The following is a 16,988-nucleotide window of genomic DNA, read 5'->3' on the forward strand; positions in this document are numbered from 1 at the left end:
CGGATGTGGCTTTGTGTGACACCGGTGGCAGCAGCCAGATTTCCCTTTCCCAGCTCCCAGACGAGTGTGTCCCAGGCAGCGCAGCCCTCTCCACACTGCTGGTCCCAGCCCAGGGGGTCCTGGGGTGCACGGAGGGGCAGGGGCAATGCTGGGTCCCCGATGGAGGGACTGGGGACAGATGGGGAGGAGGGAGAAGGGATGTAGGGAAAGGAAAAGAAGGGGGAAGAAGGGATAGGGAAAAAAAAAAAAAAAAAGGATGAGGGGGGAAAAAATTACAGGCGGTGGGGTAAAAGGAAAGGGCGAAAGGGGATGGAGGGATGAAGAAGGAGGGATAGAGGGGAGGGAGAAAAAGGAATAGAGGGGAGGGAGGGAGGGAGGGAGGTGGAAGGAAGGATGGAGAGCGGGAAGGAGGGATGGAGGGAGGGGGAATGGAGAAGGAGGGAGGGGAAGGAGGGAGGGATGGCTGGAGGAAGAGACGGAGGGAGGGAGGAGGGGAGGGAAAGGGGGCACGGAGGGAGGGAGGGAGGGAGGTGGGCTGGCCCCGCGGCGCCATGTGATGCCCTCCCCTCCTCTCCCCGGGCTCTCCCGGCACGGCACGGCACGGAGCAGCCCCGGGGCCGGTGAGTGCCGGAGATGAGGGCACCTGGAGGGGGGAATGGGGGAACACGGGGGTGACTGGGGACACGGGGGGCATGGGGACACGGGGGGGACCCTTCCCATGCCGCCCCTGGTGGGCACTGGGGCGCACAGCCCTGCGCCCTTCGCGGGGCTCCCCGCGTTGGGTGGGAAAGCCAAAAAGTTTAATGCCGAGCAGAAGGCTGGGGGGGGCTGGGGGTGGTGATCGGGTACGGGCGGCAGGTTGTAGGGGATCGGTACCGTTATTTTCCCCATCCCCGTCGGGGTGGGAGCTGTCCCTCCGGAGCTCCCCGGGGGCTCAGACCCTGCTGCGGGGCAGTGCCGGGGGTCCTGGCACCCACAAGGTGCCCGCAGCCTCGTGTGCCCTCCTGCCTGGCTCTGGCCCAGCAGCGATGGGACCTTTGGGTGGCACACAAGCCCCATCTGAAAGCCCCACAGTGGACTTAGCACGCCACGAACCCATAAACCCAGGCTCTTCATCCCAGTGCTGCTTCTCTTCCAGGCTGAGCAGGGACACGGGGATGCTGTGAGCAGCCCCGGGCTTCACCCAAGACTTTTGGACATTATCTGGGGGAAAGAAGTGTGTTTTTCACAGGGAATATAAAATCCACTGGAAGTCATGGGCTGCCAGTGGTTTCCAGTGCAGTAACCCCCTTGGAGAGGGCAGTGTAAATTCACGTGAGGCTACATGACATAAATCTGACCTGGTTGTTAAGTGAAGTAAAGTAGAGGGGGAAAAAAATTGCTGGATCATGGGTTGCCATATGAACAAGCGAATGGGGATGTGAAGCCAGTCTTCACTTCTCCTCACACCACTTATTCATATCCTGCGAAAGGTGGTGACACATGAAATGTGATATTTCAGCCACCAGAGCAGTGAGCAGAGAGGGTTTCTGACACCCAGCTTGGCTGTTGATTAATTGCTTGGCATTTGGTGAAACTTCATCAGCCCCCGACGTGTGGCACTTTTAGGGTTGTGGCTTCCAGGCGTGATACAGCAGGAGGCTCCCTGGTGGTGTCCCAAGCCCAAAGGGTCTGACTTGTCCCCATCGCTGTCCTTCACACACCCCAGCCTCCTTGGGGCAGAGGGCACGAGGCTGGTAGGTGGCCTGCATGGTGCAGGCAAGCCTTGGGAAGGGCAGCGAGGGCACTGAGGTCACTGAAAGCAGCACAGCTCCAGCAAGGGCACTGGAAAGCAGAACTGGAGCTGAGTTTTGCGCAGTAACAGCAGGTGCCGGTGGCGTGACCCCAGCAGGCAGCTTAGATAGGGGACCGTCCCCCTGTCTCTATCTCATCTGCCCACCAATTTCATGTGCTGCTGAATTTTAGGGGTGGTTTCAAAACCTTCATGAGCCACAAAAAAAGCCAAAGGGCCGGGGCTGGCTCCCAGCAGCCTGTCTTGCTGCCGTCTCACCTTCCTCTCGTCCGACGTGCGGCGGTTCCCTGTGGCATCCAGGGACAGGGAAGGTTCTGCGTGCTTGCTTCTCCTGTTCTTTCTTGTATTTCTGTAGCTGCTGAATATATTCAGTGAGCTGAATGAATCCCCATCTGGCAGCATCTGTCCTGCAACATTTGCAGCTTCAGCTTCTGTTATGGAGAGGGAAGGGAATAGAAGATAAGAAAGGGAAATAATTCACAAGCCCACAGAGGCTTTAACAGTATCGGCGAGCTGTGATCTGCGCAAGTGTACAGCTACAGAAAGCACCAGGAGCTTTTTCATAAGCCAGCTGGAAAGATTTAAAGCCCTGGTTTCAGGGTGGCATTTCTAAAATAATTAGGTGATGGAGCCTAGGTCCTGGTTTCAAAAGTTACCTGTGAGTCTTAATCTTGCTGCAATTAAAGGAGGTTTGGGTTCCAGGTGTGTTCTGGGAATGCGATTTGGAATAAAGTCACATCAATTTTTACTGCTGCTCAGCCACAAGATTCTGACATTTACAGTAAAATATTTACTGGGAACATGGGATTTGTCCCAGAGCCAAGCTAATGCATTGTCAGGCTCAGAAAATGTGCTGTTACAGGTGAGTGAGGTTTGTAGCCAGTCCCTTTGGGGGATGGGACTTGCTGCTTTTCCTTTGTTATAAAGATTTATCGCTGCTCACTGGTGAAAAACCTTGCTGGAGTGGTGCTCAGGGCCGCACTGGGGGGGTGTTGTGTGGGCAGATGGCAAGCACTGACCCAGGATAACTCGCAGGTGATCCATTTTCCCACTCTGTGCAGGGCCAGTGCTTCTGGGGAAATCCACATCCACGGGGACCAGTCAGCAAGGATCAGGGATGGCAGAGCTGGGAGCACGGCAGGTTGAGGCTTCCCACCTGGTGGCAGTCAGGAAGTTGGGTGGAGAAGGGAGGGAGGTCTCTGAGCACGTTCAGCTATTAAATGCAGAGGGCAAACTCAAAATCAGCAGCAGAGGCTGGTGCTGCAACGTCAGGCCTAGGTGAGATGTTCCCACTGGTGTGCCATGGATTAGGAGGAGATGAAGCTTCACCTAGTGGAGAACTAGAAAAGAGGGAAAAAGGCAAAAAACCAAAATCACCACCCATTGCTTACACGCATGCAGATCAGAAGAGTTTTCCAGTGTTCATGTTCCCAGGACAAAGTCACTCAGCAGGTGCTGTGTTCCATGCAAAAGCTTTGCCCTCGGCATTGCCAAAGTGCCCAACCTGAGCAGTGTCTTTGCTTTTGTTTCTTGCTGTCCTCGGCCCTGCCCTTATCCCTGGTTCGTGCTGCTGTGGCAGCTCAGCTGTGGTGGCTCTCAGGGGGATGTTCAGAGCAGCACTGACCTGATGTTTGGTAGAAAATGGTCCTCTCTCCCGGCTATGTTGGGACACCCTGGAAGAAGCAAGGCAGCAAACCTGACCTAGGAAACTGGGTGACTTGGAAAGTTGCGCTAAATCGTCCTGATGCTGGAGCTGCTGCTTGGAAGCAGCTTTCCCTCCAGCAGTATGGAAATGGTGGGCTACAGGCAGGAAGCAAATTGCACAAAACTGCCCTTTTTCCAAGTGAAGTGGGGATGGCTGAAGAGGAAAGCGACCTCCCTGGGTCACTGCCGTGTGTGCCAACTATCCTGCAGTAACCTGCAAAACACCGTTCAGACCAAACGGAGTGGAAAACATCAGATCATGCAGAGGTGGAGGAGAGGCGCTGCAGGAACAAGCAGTGATGTTACGGAGGGAGCGTTTGGACAGGAGCAGGGTGCAGGTGAAGACCACCTCCATGCACTCAGACCAAGTTTCACCTGCTGGAGGTGCTGGCCACGGAGGGGTGACACCGAGCCTCTCCCCCAGCTGTTCCCACAGATGTCATCCCCAGGCTGGGCTGGGCCCCCCCAGCCCCGCTCCTCCAGCCCCACTGCTGCTGCCTGGGCGCAGGCTGCTGTGACCTGCGTGGTTTTCCCTATCCTCTCTGCTGGGTGTTCAGCTACAGCCCGGCACTGGCAATGAATCTTTGCTAAAATCAGGGCATTGGAAAGCTTACCACCCCCAGATGTGGTGTAAATGATTATTATGTTCTTCATTATCACATAACTTCCTTATTAAACCCAACAAGCCACACAAGGCAAAGACCTTCCCTGTGTGAAGATGGGACCAAACTTCTGCAGCAGCTCCGTGGCTGAACGTGAGGACTTGTACACCCAGACAACACTCCAGGCGTATCAGAAACTGGGTCCCGAATTCCTCAGTATTTGGTAAACAGGTTTAATGACAGCTGCTAACGGCCTTTGAGATGCTCATCCAAGGTGTGGATATTGCAGCCCTTCTCTTTCTTTATGGGATGTTTCGGAACTTGGAGGCTTTGTGGCAAAGCTGGGACAGGCAGGTCTCTGCAGCCAGCACGCACACAGCCTGCGCATCGCACCACTGCCTGCAGCCTTCCTCGCTCAGAGGTGAAAATGGTGCTTGGGGGATTCCTTGCTTTGTCTCACTTATCGTATGGAAAATATCCACAGGAGCCGTGCAGCCGTGGGCGCTGTGGAGGAGAGCTGCGTGTCGGGGAGCTCCCGCAGCTGCCTGTGCAGGTACCGGGATCGCCTCTCCCAGCACAGGCACGGGGGAGGCAGAAGATTTGCTCCTGATGCTATTTTTTCCTCCCAGAGCTGCTTAATTTAGCTCAGGCTGTCACGCACTGCCATTAAGGGGAGAAAAAGGAAACGGGGGTGCTGGCCCCGCTCTGCTCAGCAGCTGGAACCTGGGCTCGTACCTGGGGCTTGTCCTCAGATGTCCTGCAGCAGTAAAAGCTCGCAGCCCAGGGAAGCTTCCTGCAGTCATGTTCATAACTCATGGTGCCTGCAGGGCAGAGGGAAAACCTTACACTGGTACGTGCTCTCTGTCCATACTCACCTCAGTTTAAAACATGTATATCTTACAGAAAAGGTGCCCAAGATCTTCAGCTGCATGACCTGCCTTGCTGCTGGAAGGACACAGAGACACTGAAAAGCTGTCATATGCAGGGAAGAGATTTGTTTTTCCTTTTTAATACACATGATTGTTGCAGGATTTCATACCATCCTAAATGACAAGTGGAAGTGAACACAAACCAACTGTTAGAGATCCAGTATTTCACCCTAGTCCTGCGGTGAGCTGGATGCCCGTGGCTGAGCCAGCTGCTCTGCCCCAGCGGCTGTGTATGCAGGAGATCGCGTTGCCATCATTTGTCTGTGCTGCTGCCTTTCCTCAGGCTCCATCCGTGCCAGCCAAGGTGAGCTGAGGGAAGCACCAAGCTGAAGCCAGAAGAGGGTCACAGGATCATCAGGTTGCATCAATTGCAGCCTGTGATTTACGGCATGCAGAAGTTAATGGGCAAGCACAGCTCCACATGACACTACAATGAGATTTCTGCTCATCTTATAGCAAAGTCCCCAGCTGATCTGCTTTCCAGCGCTAAATATCCCCCCTTTGTAGCTCTTTGTAGAGGATAGAAGCCAGTGGTTTGGGTCTTGTCCCTGACAGGGAGCACTGACACAGTGCAGTGGGTGACTAATGGGTGCCAGCTTTCATATCCAGGGGGTGAAAGGGTGTTGGGAAGGGTCCAGCAAGGTAAGGTGTCAGCTATTGCTACTGATAGAAACTTTGAATGTGTATATACACACAGTTTGTTCCTCAAGAACAGGAGTTGAGTGCCTGGGCAATATTCCAAGCTCTGTGTTTCACCTCCTATTTCCCTCCTGAGAAACACATTTCATGTGCTGCTTTCCTACAAAACCACAGGGTCAGAGCTGCAAGACCTGCCTGCCGTCTGCCTGTCCCCGTGTCCCAGCCTTGTGCCACCCTCCTGTGAGTCAGTTCGGGGCAGAGAGCCTCTCCCGTGGCCCCAGACCTTCACCAAAGCCTCACTGTGTCCAGCTGCTCCCGAGCACCGCGCAGCCAAAGCACCGGCTGGGGCCCCCTCCTCACTGTGAGCTCCCCTCCTGCTCTGCCAGCACCTGAGCTCGGAAGCAAACATCGCTGATTTTCCACTTGTGACAACATTGCTTCGGCTGGCGTTAAAAGAGGTAAGAGCTGTAAAAAGCAGAGGAGAAATGAGGCGTGCGGGCGCTGCCGCTAGCAGGAAGGAGATGCTCGGTGGGAGGTTTGGGGGGGGGATATTTGTGGGTCCTGAAAGACCGAGTGAATGAGTGTGTGCAGACGGGCTGTGCTGGGGCCGGGGGGGCCATTCGGTCGATGGTTTTATTTGTTGGAAGTCGCTGGCATCATCCAAAGCCATTAGTGTGAATGAGCTGGAACAGAGCCAGCGCTTCAGCGAGCGTGGCGGCGCGGGCACGGCGGAGGCGGCTGTTTCGGGAAAGCATCTGGTTAGAGGTCTGGGGCTGGGAGGTAAATCTCAGCTGCTGCTCCTGTGACCTTGGGAATATCATTTTATCTCCTTGTCTTTGGTTCTCAACCCGAAGGTGGGCTCAGCTGCAAATCTGGTCCACACAGAAAGGGCAGTTAAAAGACAAATCCTAAGTAACCCCATCATAAAATTTGTCACTGGTGACCATTAACAGTGTGTGGCAGCCGCAGATCTTAATCCTAATTGTTTTTCAGGTGTTCCTTGTGTCTGATGACAAGCAAAAAATTGATAGGATTATCAGTGGTGTAACTTAAGCTAGACTTTAACTCATAACCAGCCTTCCCTTTTTTTTTTTAACAAACAAACAACTCTCTTAAGAGCCTGTGAGCCCAGCGTGCTTGATTGAGTCAATACTTGTGTTTCTACCCCGCTGTAATGGCTATGCACCGTGCCGGGCTGGCAGCGCAGCACCACTGTTTGCAGCCAAGGGAAGCTTTCAAGTCCGGTATTGATTCTTTTGAAGTTTATGGCTGCTGGATGGAGCAGTTACTAGCGTTTGTTCACACTGCCATGAGCTGGACTGCTTCATTTCTTAATATCGGGCTAAACCTCCTCCACATCTAAAAGATTTATTTCTGTACTTATTTTTTCCAATATGCGATTTCTTTCTCAGAAACCGAGCCGACACATTTCTTTGTGACACTAATGCAGCTCTGTAAAGCTGCCTTATATATTTATGCCCTCCTTTACAATACGTGTCGTGAGATCTGTGCTGTGGCCAGGCTCAAGCAGAGCACCAGCGCGGGGCCACATGCCCTGCAAGCTCAGTGGCCACCACTATGTGGTTGCACCACCACCTTCCTACTGCATTAGGGTCACAAATGACCAGGTGAGGCTTTGGGGCATTAGCCCAGAGGGAGCAGCATGGTGCTGGGCAGCCCGAGGGCTAGTGACCACCCGTGCCTGGCTGCCCCCATATTCACAGCTGTGAGCAGTGGTGTTTGAGCAAGCCCCTCTCCATGACCTATTTGTTCTTGCCCACGCCATGGCCTGCACTGCGTCCTGAGGAGCAGATCGTGCTACTTGAAGGCCCTTTATTTTTAGCCAGCCCAGTTTTCTCATCACAGCTTGGTGGGCGCTGCTCTTTTCAGTTCAGCTCCGCCGCAGCTTGCTCTCCTCTTGTGCCGTTCCCCGGCGCTCTTTGTACATCTCTCATGCACTCAGTGGGTTTCCTATCCCCTTTTCTCCAGGTTTCATTCCTCCTCCTTTGTGTTCTCCTCTCCCACCACTCCAGATCCATGGCTTAACTCCGAGCTGCCTCTGCCTCTGGCTTGCAGTGAGGCTGTTGGAGTAGCGGGCTTGTGTAGGATCCCAGCACCCCGCTGCAAACCGAGCCTTCCCTCCAATAACCTGGGCTGTGCTTCCCCGTGCTGCAAATGTCAGGAAAACTAGAAATGGTGCTCTAGCCTCCTGGAAATCAATAGCTGCCTACTCGGCCTGGCTCAGCCCTGCTCTTTATCCCCTCACCCAGGTGAGGAGGCAGCGCTCTTACACTGAACTCACCAGCAGAGAGGTATTGATACGGCTCCTCCAGCCCAGGCAGCTCAACGGTGACATTTACTTTTCCCAGCCCCTCCACATAGCCCAGGGCAGCGACCTGTACTGAGTTGGATCAGTGAGGGCTGGGCTCAGAAATCAGGATGACATTTTCTACCTGTGACCGCAGAGCAGGATTCAAAGTTGCTGTTGGACCTGGGTGGCTGCAAAGCCAACACTCACTTTGGCTTCTGCAGGGCTCAGTCCCAGCAAGGGGCATGTGAGCTCCCCATCAGAAGCTGTGGCTCCAAGACAAAAAGAAATTCATTATGAGGCCTGCAGGCTACACTGCAGGCTGCCTTTAACATTTCCTGGGCTACCACAAGCTGGCATAATGTGGTTGAAGGAGCAGGAACCGTTCTCAGGTCCTGCTTCTTGGACATCTTGGTGGTGATATTAATTTAAATTTAAAATACAGATACTGTTGGAAGCCGAACAGCATCACCTTTTCATCTGTATGGAGCATTGCACAAATTGTAAAGGTTACCAGGAACTAAATCCCTGCTGAAAACCAAGCCAGCTTGTCTTTTTGTCCTTGAAAAATCTTTCTCTTGGGGCCCAGCTAATTCCAGCAACACTGGACGGGGGGAAGCGCTGTGCTGGGGGCACCATCCCTGTCTCCCCGGCCCCCTCTTCATCAGCCTTGATTTTATTTGCCAGCTCGGCAGTAATAAGTATTGCTCTCTAATGAACCCGTGATTACATGGAAATTGAAGTGTGAGAGTGAAAAGAAATGAGGCAATTGAGAGGCGTGATTCTGCTGCCTGAGCCCTCTTCCTGCTGCTAGCGTCACCCCAATGACCAATATAAATGATGCCAAACCAGTCTATTTCCTAATCCCTGCTGTTGGTAGACAGCAAAAGAGTCACGTATATATCTATTTCCCTCTGAATGGCTTTATTTGGACTTTCACATACTCCCTGCTTTTATTTTTGGTGCCTTATTAACAACAACAACAAAATAAGTGCAGTAAGGACCTTTTTTTGATGATACATGAGCCAAGAATAGATTCCAGCTCCTTTTACCATTTTGGCATCGAAATGCCAAGAGGGATGAGGCATCCTGTAGTAAACACTGCTCGTTTTGATGTGGCAACTAGAAAATATGGTCACAAGTTAGGGAGGAGAACAGTTGAGCCAGAGGATCTGCGTTTTGCGTGGTTGTATTGTTGGACCTGTGCAGGGCTGGGAAAGGACACGTTCCCATCCAGTAAAGCACTACAGTGGTGTCCTATCTACTGCAGCTTTATGGTAGCCCATTCCCTTGACAGTGAGGTTATTCTATTTGCTGCTGGACAATCAAGGTGCAGTGCTACCTTTGCAGGATGTGCTTCTCTGCCCCAGAACTTCTTTTTCTTCCTTAGCTGCTGCCTACTTGTTCCTCAGGAAAAAGAAAGAAGAAAAAAAAAAAAAAAAAAAAGAGAGAAGAAGGAAAAAAGCTCTGGGCTTCTCCTCAGTGCACCTTGTGCAGACAGCAGCGTGTGCCTGGCTTGAAAGGGACATTGTGGCAGGGACACGGAGCTGAAGGTAAATAGGACTAAAAAGGACCCTATGTCCCCACCACAGCACCTCTACCAGCCTGAGGGCTGTGCCCATCTGCTGCCGTGCCCAGCCTGTGGACAGAACACAAATACCCACAGTCACTGCTGGGAACACGTCCTGGATTTCTTGAGCTGAAGAAAACAATAACAACATTAAAAATGAGCCTCTTTAGCAAAGGCAAAGGTGGAGAGCTTGCAGGAGCAGGAGCATTTGCTTGGGCTGTCTGTAAGTGACAGCACTCCCCTTCCCGTAGGTCGGTACCTTCTGGGAAGCAGCTCAGTGTGAACGTAGGAAGAGCCAAATCCTTGATTTCAGATGGGAGAGGACTGTCAGAGCGGCTGCAACGCTTGAGGGTGCAAGTACATCTGCTTCCTACTGAGATGTACTTGTCTGCTTTGCCCTCAGTGTGTATGTGATAATAAAAGCCTCTCTCCTTCCGTCTCGAGCTCTCCCAAGACTTTGCAAACCTCCCAGCAGCACTCCCAGCTTTTCTCTCCCTGTCCCTGCCCAGCAAGGTGGAGGTGCAGGCAGGGCTGTGCGTAGGACCAGCTGCAGGGGTGTATGTGTATGGGGGCTACCCAGGGGTGTGTGCTACAAGAGCTGAGCTCCCCAAAAGAGCCCGGCTTGCTGCTGCTCCGAAATAGCTGTCAGAGCACCGTCTGCTTCTGGGAGGGACCTATGGCAGAGCAGCATCTTCGGAGGCTTTCAAGTGTGAAAGTGCAAGCTGTGAGGATTTTTGGCATCTCTGCGAGTCACTGTAAGTATTGATACCTTTACAGCAGAGGTGCAAGAAAAATCCAGTCTGCTCACCTACCCAGGTGTGTCGGCGCAGCAAGCACTGCCATCTCGGCTCCTACCCTCTGGCTCCCATCCCTTTTGCCACAGCGACAGCAGCAGGACCTCCCTTCCAAGCCAGCCTCATCCCCAAAACAGCTCCATCCCCAGCACCTGCTGCAGCACTGAGCACAGGGCGTGCATGCAGACAGCAGCGAGTTATTCCTGCGTGGGCACAAAATCTGGCACCTGGGGAGATGCACGACACAGCGTGCCCCAGCTCTGCTACTTAGCCATCATTATTTGGGAATGGCTTTTCAAGTACTGTGTTTGCTCAGGAGGGCTCTGCCTTCCCTGCCATGCTGTCAGGTGCAGTGGGTGGAAGCTGTGCTCGGCTCCAGGTCTGTCCTCAGCCATCTCCCACTTGTTCCACAAAACTTCCCGCAGCGGGAACAGTGCCTATGCCATTTTTAAAGGAATCTGCCCAAGGACAATGTGCCTTGTTGCTGCTGTGTTAGGTTTGGTGGCTTTGTTTTCCAGCCATACTTTTTTTCCTTATTGTCTGGAGTGCTGAACAACAAGATGTGCCTTAGAAAATAAACACAACCCACGTTTACCTGTGATTCGTGTCATCATTATAAAAGCAGTCAACAGTGCTATCTGCCTTGTTCCCCTCCCCAGAACACCATCTCGCTCACGCATCCTTTCCTTCTTGCTCTTATTCCTCCAGTCTTTCATTAGTGTCTTTTCCCCTTGCATCCCTCATTATTAATTATACTTCTCTGCTGCACCCGAAGTCCAATTTCTGGTGATGCTTTATCAGCCTGCAAGGCACTGTGAGAATTGCTAACTTCCACAAATTAGCAAAAATTAAAGAAGTAAAAACTAGTGAAAATGAAAGAAAAAAGGAATATTCCACCCATAAGCAAAGTAGGGAGTGAGGGAAGGTTTTCTGCTTCCTTTCTTTGTGCTTGCCCAGAGCCTGGCTGCAGCATCTTGGCCCCATTTCCCCATCTCCCCCTGAACCACCAGCTCCGCTTGTGCCTGTTCAGCCTGTGCCCAGCTGACACTGGCACTTGTGGCTTTTTATCCTAGAAGATGAAAAATAGCAGTATTGTGGTGACCTGAGCTGTGCAGGAGCATGTGTCGGTCGGGCAGTGATCTTGATGAAGTGTTAATGTGGTGCCCTCGAGCCCCAGCAGTTCCTGTGCCAAGGCGCTCTGGCTTATGCTGCCCCTGTTGCAGGAGCTCTTGGACACTGAGGTTTGGCTAAACCCAGGGCAAGAAGCAGGGGCTGAGGTTGAGCAGCCACTGGCCTCAACCCAACTGCTGCTGCCAGCTGCTTGCAGCCAGTCCCCTGCTCCACAAACCCACCAGCCTACGTGGGCAGGGTGCAGACATGGGTGGGATGCAGTTCACTCATTCCCCATCCATCAGAGCCCCCTGTGATTTGTTTAATGGCTTATTTCAGCTCCATCTACGTCAAGGGCAGAGGGCAAAGCTTTGGACACTTCTGTTCTCCCACGGAAGCGGCGGACGCCAGTGACCCCAGCCCCTCTCCCCGTGGTGTTGCCCCCTCCATGCTTTTGGGGATGAGTGCATGCGGCAGGAAGGCGCTGACCCTGCTCAGCAGCGTGTTCGCCGTCTGCGGCCTCGGCCTCCTGGGCATCTCCGTCAGCACCGACTACTGGCTCTACCTGGAGGAGGGCATCGTCCAGCCCCAGAACCAGACGGCCGAAATCAAGCTGTCGCTGCATGCAGGGCTCTGGAGGGTCTGCTTCCTGGCAGGTATGGCTTCCTGACCCAAAACGTCCCCTTCTGGGGCAGCGTTTGCTGCTTGTCATGGGGAAGGGCTGGGGAAAGCTGGCTTTGAAGAGGTTTGTGCCTGTTCTACTTCCAAAATCAGGCACAGCCCCTGCAAGTGCTGCGGTCACCCCATGGCTGGCTGGAGCAGCCGGATGGATAAATCTGCCTTTCATTACATGCAGGCACTGGGATGATTTGTTGCTGCAGTGCAGGACCCTGCTGCCCATGAGGCAGCAGCCCTGCAACCCCTCACTCCCTCCATCCATCCCAGAATCTGGGCAGCTGCTCAAATCTCTTCTTTGTCCCTGTGACATTGGGATTCAGGTCAGATGAAACGTCTCCTCCGCTCATGCTGGTTTTGATGAAGCGGTTTGGCTGAGGGGACGGAGCTGGACAAAATGCAGTGAATTGGAGTTTCAGGCTGACAGATCCAAAATGTCATGGGGTTGCAGCCACTGCTTTGGGAAGCTGGGAGAAGATGAACAAATTCATCCTAAGCTCACTGGACAGGGCAGTGTGAGAGGAAGGATTTTACTCACCATGCTGTTCAGTGTGCCACACGAACATCTGAGATGGAAGCAGCACTAAACAGCGAGATTACGTTCTTGCATGCACTGAATCTTAAAGTCACTCTCTCCCCGCCTTCCCCCCCAGAAAACAAGCAGATACTCAGACTGCACGCCTGACTCTGTCTCTGCTTGCTGCAGGTGAGGAGCGTGGCCGGTGTTTCACTATAGAATACGTCATGCCCATGAACATCCAGCTGACATCCGAATCCACAGTCAATGTCCTGAGTAAGTGATTCTGTGGGGTCTTTGCATCCTGTAAGGCATCGAAGGGCTGTTATCTCCCAGTAAATCCCTTTGTGCCATTCCTGAACACACTCCATCCACCCACCCACACACCCACATCAACCTGGCAGCAAGGCAGGACCCTGGGGCCCTGACCTGTCCTCTGCTCCTCTCCCACCAGAGATGATCCGCTCTGCCACCCCCTTCCCTCTGGTCAGCCTCTTCTTCATGTTCATCGGCTTCATCCTGAGCAACATCGGCCACATCCGCCCACACCGGACCATCCTCGCCTTCGTGTCGGGGATATTCTTCATCCTGTCGGGTGAGTAGTGCAGAGCAAAGTGCTCCTCGGAAAACCCTTGGGCATGGAGGATGCTCTCTGGCTTGTGGCGAGGTGGTCACAGAAACTTCAAACTCCTCAGCCGGGATGTTTCTTCACGAGCCAAGAGGGTGTTTTATTTATGTGATTATGTGAGTGTTAAACAAATAGCTGTGACAGCCGAGCTCTGAAGCCAGCTCCTGGCTGTGAATAGGGAGCGTGGGAGGACACGCTCAAGCACGTAATGCTCTGACTGACATGGGAGAATTGCCCTGGGTGAGCTCTGCGGGAAAGCAGCCTCCTTCCCTGGTTATTTCAAGCCCCCTTCCACTGTTTTACATTTTCACCTGCCACTCTGCTCCTAAAGGCAGCTGCTGCTTCACCACCTTCATCCCTGAAGTGTTTCTCACTGCCTTCCTCCTTGCTTTCTCCCCAGGTCTGTCCCTGGTGGTGGGGCTGGTCCTCTACATATCCAGCATTAATGACGAGATGCTCAACAGGACCAAGGACTCAGAAACATTCTTCAATTACAAATACGGCTGGTCGTTTGCATTCTCTGCCATCTCCTTCCTTCTCACGGAGGTACCGGTGGCTCTGGGACATCCCTGTAATGAGCATTGTCTGTTCTCAGCCATTGTGTGTCAGTGTGGGCACAAGCTGGGAACAGAAAGAGGACTGGGAGGGGTGTTAAGGGTAGACTATGGGGGCAATATATATTATGGTGGAATAGGCTGCCCAGGGAAGTGGTTGAGTCACCATTCCTGGAGGTCTTTAAAAGACGTTTAGATTTAGAGCTTAGTGATATGGTTTAGTGGAGGACTTGTTAGTGTTAGGTAAGAGGTTGGACTAGGTGATCTTGGAGATCCCTTCCAACCTCGATCATTCTGTGATTCTGTACATATAATGGGGCACATGCCTGGAGCAGTGAGGGGACGGCTGATCATGATTTGATGCGGTGTGTGAAAGGAGAGGAGCAGGAGATAGGCTTGGGCCTCCACGTTTACTGTAGGGCCCTGTGGCACAGAGCAGGGAAGCAACATTCCTCGTGAGCACTTGCGAGCCATCAGCAGGGCAAAGGGAGCCATCTGTTTTTCTTCTCTCCCCTCCAGAGCGCCGGGGTGATGTCCGTGTACCTGTTCATGAAGCGATACACTGCCGAGGACATTTACCGGCCTCACCCTGGCTTCTACCGGCCCCGCTTGAGCAACTGCTCCGACTACTCAGGGCAGTTCTTGCACCCGGACGCGTGGGCACGGGGTCGCAGCCCGTCGGACATCTCCAGCGAGGCGTCTCTGCAGATGAACAGCAGCTACCCAGCTCTGCTCAAGTGCCCTGACTATGACCAGATGTCCTCGTCCCCGTGCTGAGCATCGCCTCCCCTGTGCCTCCCCGGGCCCACCAGCCGATGGTCACTGTCCTGACTCCACTCGTCATTTTTAGGCCTCTCTTTCAGGGCAATTCTCTATTTATAGGAGTGTAAATATAACCATAGAGATTGGTTATATAACCAACAATGTAACCTAGGGAATTGGGATATTTTCTTTTCTTTGTTGGTCTCTTTTTTTTTATTATTATTTATTCTTCCCTACATAACTGAAATGTCTCCGAAGCCCTCTTCTTCCAGCACTTCCCACTGAGCAAACAGCAGTTCTGCCTGAGGGACAAATCCAGGGCTGGACTCCAGAGCAGGAAAAAAAAAAAAAAAAAAAAAAAAAGAATATAAAGTAGAACTAGGAAAAAAACAAGTGTATTTTTTTGGTTTAGGTAGGCTGCAAAAGTTTGTGCATTTGGCTTTCATTTAATTGTAGATTCACTGGCCTCAGCACCAGCAGGCCTAAAAGATCTGTGTAAATTTCCAAGACATAGTCATCACTAGAAAAATCAGAATTCTGTCTTGATTCGATGTTTACTGGTCGATACCTCTCGTTGCTGGATATCACTTTTAACCAGGCTGCAATGGGAAATAGCCATCTTTCTCGACTATACCTCAGCAGGCTCAGATCCAAGCAGGTTGGGTTTTCTCGGTGGCCATTTGCAAAGTGTCGCTTCCCCATCCCACGCGGGCCAGAGGCACTGCAGCCAGGGGTGCCCGTGCTGCTGGGGTGGCTCAGGCACCCACATCTCCTCCACCATCCCATTGATGAGGTCTGAAGAGTGACTGGGAGGATTTCAGTGCAGGGTTGAGTGGAAAACTACCTAAAACCTTCCCATAGGAAACGTTAGGCACAGGATTTAGGAAAATCACAGCCATCTGAGCGAGGCCCTGCAAGTTATTTCAGTGAAAGGCAAGACTCCAAACTGGTGTGAAGTGACACAGCTGAAATTAATGGCACTAGTCCACAATAGCAAAGTAGTTAGTCTATGTCTTACTTTTGCAGGAAAAAAATGCAATTTTAGCTGCTTTTTTTGTGTGTATGTGTGCGTGTATGGAACTTATTTTGAGGTTTAAGTTTTAAGCTGTCATATGATGCACTTTGGTCCTAGAAGACTGATCGCTGCCAGGCTGAGAGCATCCATCAGACAGGGCAGGGGACAACAGCGTGGCGCTCCCTCGCGTGCTCTGTGCCAGCTGCAAGCTCATCGCCTCGCAGAAGGAGCTTCCTCCAACCTTGAGTTCTGGTCTTGTTATTTTGAGCCTTTCTGAACATTTCCGTTGTGCAAAACAAAACCCTCTGGGGACTCTTGGTATATTTGAGCTGGTTTTGTCTTACTGTAATTAAAACAAATAGAATATATGCACGCATTTTTGACCTCATTTGTAGCATACTGTTTAATGAATATTTGCATTGCTTTATTATTAGTTGTTATTCACATGAACTACTCCAAAGTTGGATCCAAGTCTTGAGCAGCAGCCGCTATCCGCATTGATGCTGACACCTGTCCTGTGGACCTCGCTGTAAGAGTATATCCAGCCAGCCCTTGAACATGACAAAGTCCTCTCCAGTGCCTTCAGATAAGCAAGTAAAGTCATCTAGCATCTTCTGCTCCTGATTTGCTAAGTTATAAAACCAGGGCAGCTTTCTGTGAACACAGTTACGCTTATCTGTACTCTTTGTGCTTCCCCCATGTGCCTGTGTCCTTGTACTAAAACCATGAGTGTGCTGTGAGGGATTAGATGCCAGGAAGGGCCAAGCGTGGGGGCACAACGTGTCCCCATGCTTCTGATGCAGCCCTACTGCCAGTAGGAAGGATGGCTTCAGTCTAGTTTGTTTGCTGGGCTTGATGTTACTGCTTGACGGTGCCTCAAAGGCTGCTGCCTTTGCATATTCCTTTTGATGGGTCCCTTATATTTCATCTCGTCTTGGAAGGGAGACCTTCGGCACTGCACAGATGCAGAATTACATCACTGCTGCCCAGGGGCACATGGGCTGTCCCAGCTGGCTGCCTCCCCATGTGGGCACACTGCTCAGCGTGGTTAATCCTGCTCAGCATCCTGGGACATCCCTGTCCCACTGTGGAGCTTTCCTTTGTAGTGATTAAATACAGAATTACTCACTTTAAAGCATCTGCCTACACAAACAGAAGGCATGGAAGAACCTCACGTGTTTAGCAGAGCCTAGGAGTGAATTAGAAAAGTAATTATTTTAATTCGCTGAGGAGGTTGTCATCATCTGGCTCCATTTGTGAGCCTGGGAGTTCACACATTCACCTGGTGAGCGTGAGCCCTTCATAAGCACAGGACTGTGGTCATAAATTTGTCAAAAGAAGTGGTTGTTTGCTCAGCAAATGCTGTGTTTGGATAGGAAACCTTGATCC

The 16,988-nt window shown here is 52.1% G+C and overlaps 1 protein-coding gene across 1 annotated transcript; it reads left to right on the plus strand.

Moving 5' to 3' along the window:
* Nucleotides 1–11,896: 11,896 nt before the first annotated feature.
* On the plus strand, nucleotides 11,897–14,599 carry CACNG5 (calcium voltage-gated channel auxiliary subunit gamma 5; the record flags this gene model as incomplete). Its single annotated transcript, XM_082774621.1, has 5 exons — nucleotides 11,897–12,104; nucleotides 12,830–12,916; nucleotides 13,095–13,235; nucleotides 13,669–13,814; nucleotides 14,342–14,599. The coding sequence occupies 5 exons, from the start codon at nucleotides 11,897–11,899 to the stop codon at nucleotides 14,597–14,599; spliced, it is 840 nt and encodes a 279-aa protein (XP_082630747.1).
* Nucleotides 14,600–16,988: the final 2,389 nt, after the last annotated feature.

Source organism: Aythya marila (genome assembly GCF_965140915.1).
Source record: "Aythya marila genome assembly, chromosome: 18".
Lineage (NCBI taxonomy): Eukaryota > Metazoa > Chordata > Aves > Anseriformes > Anatidae > Aythya > Aythya marila.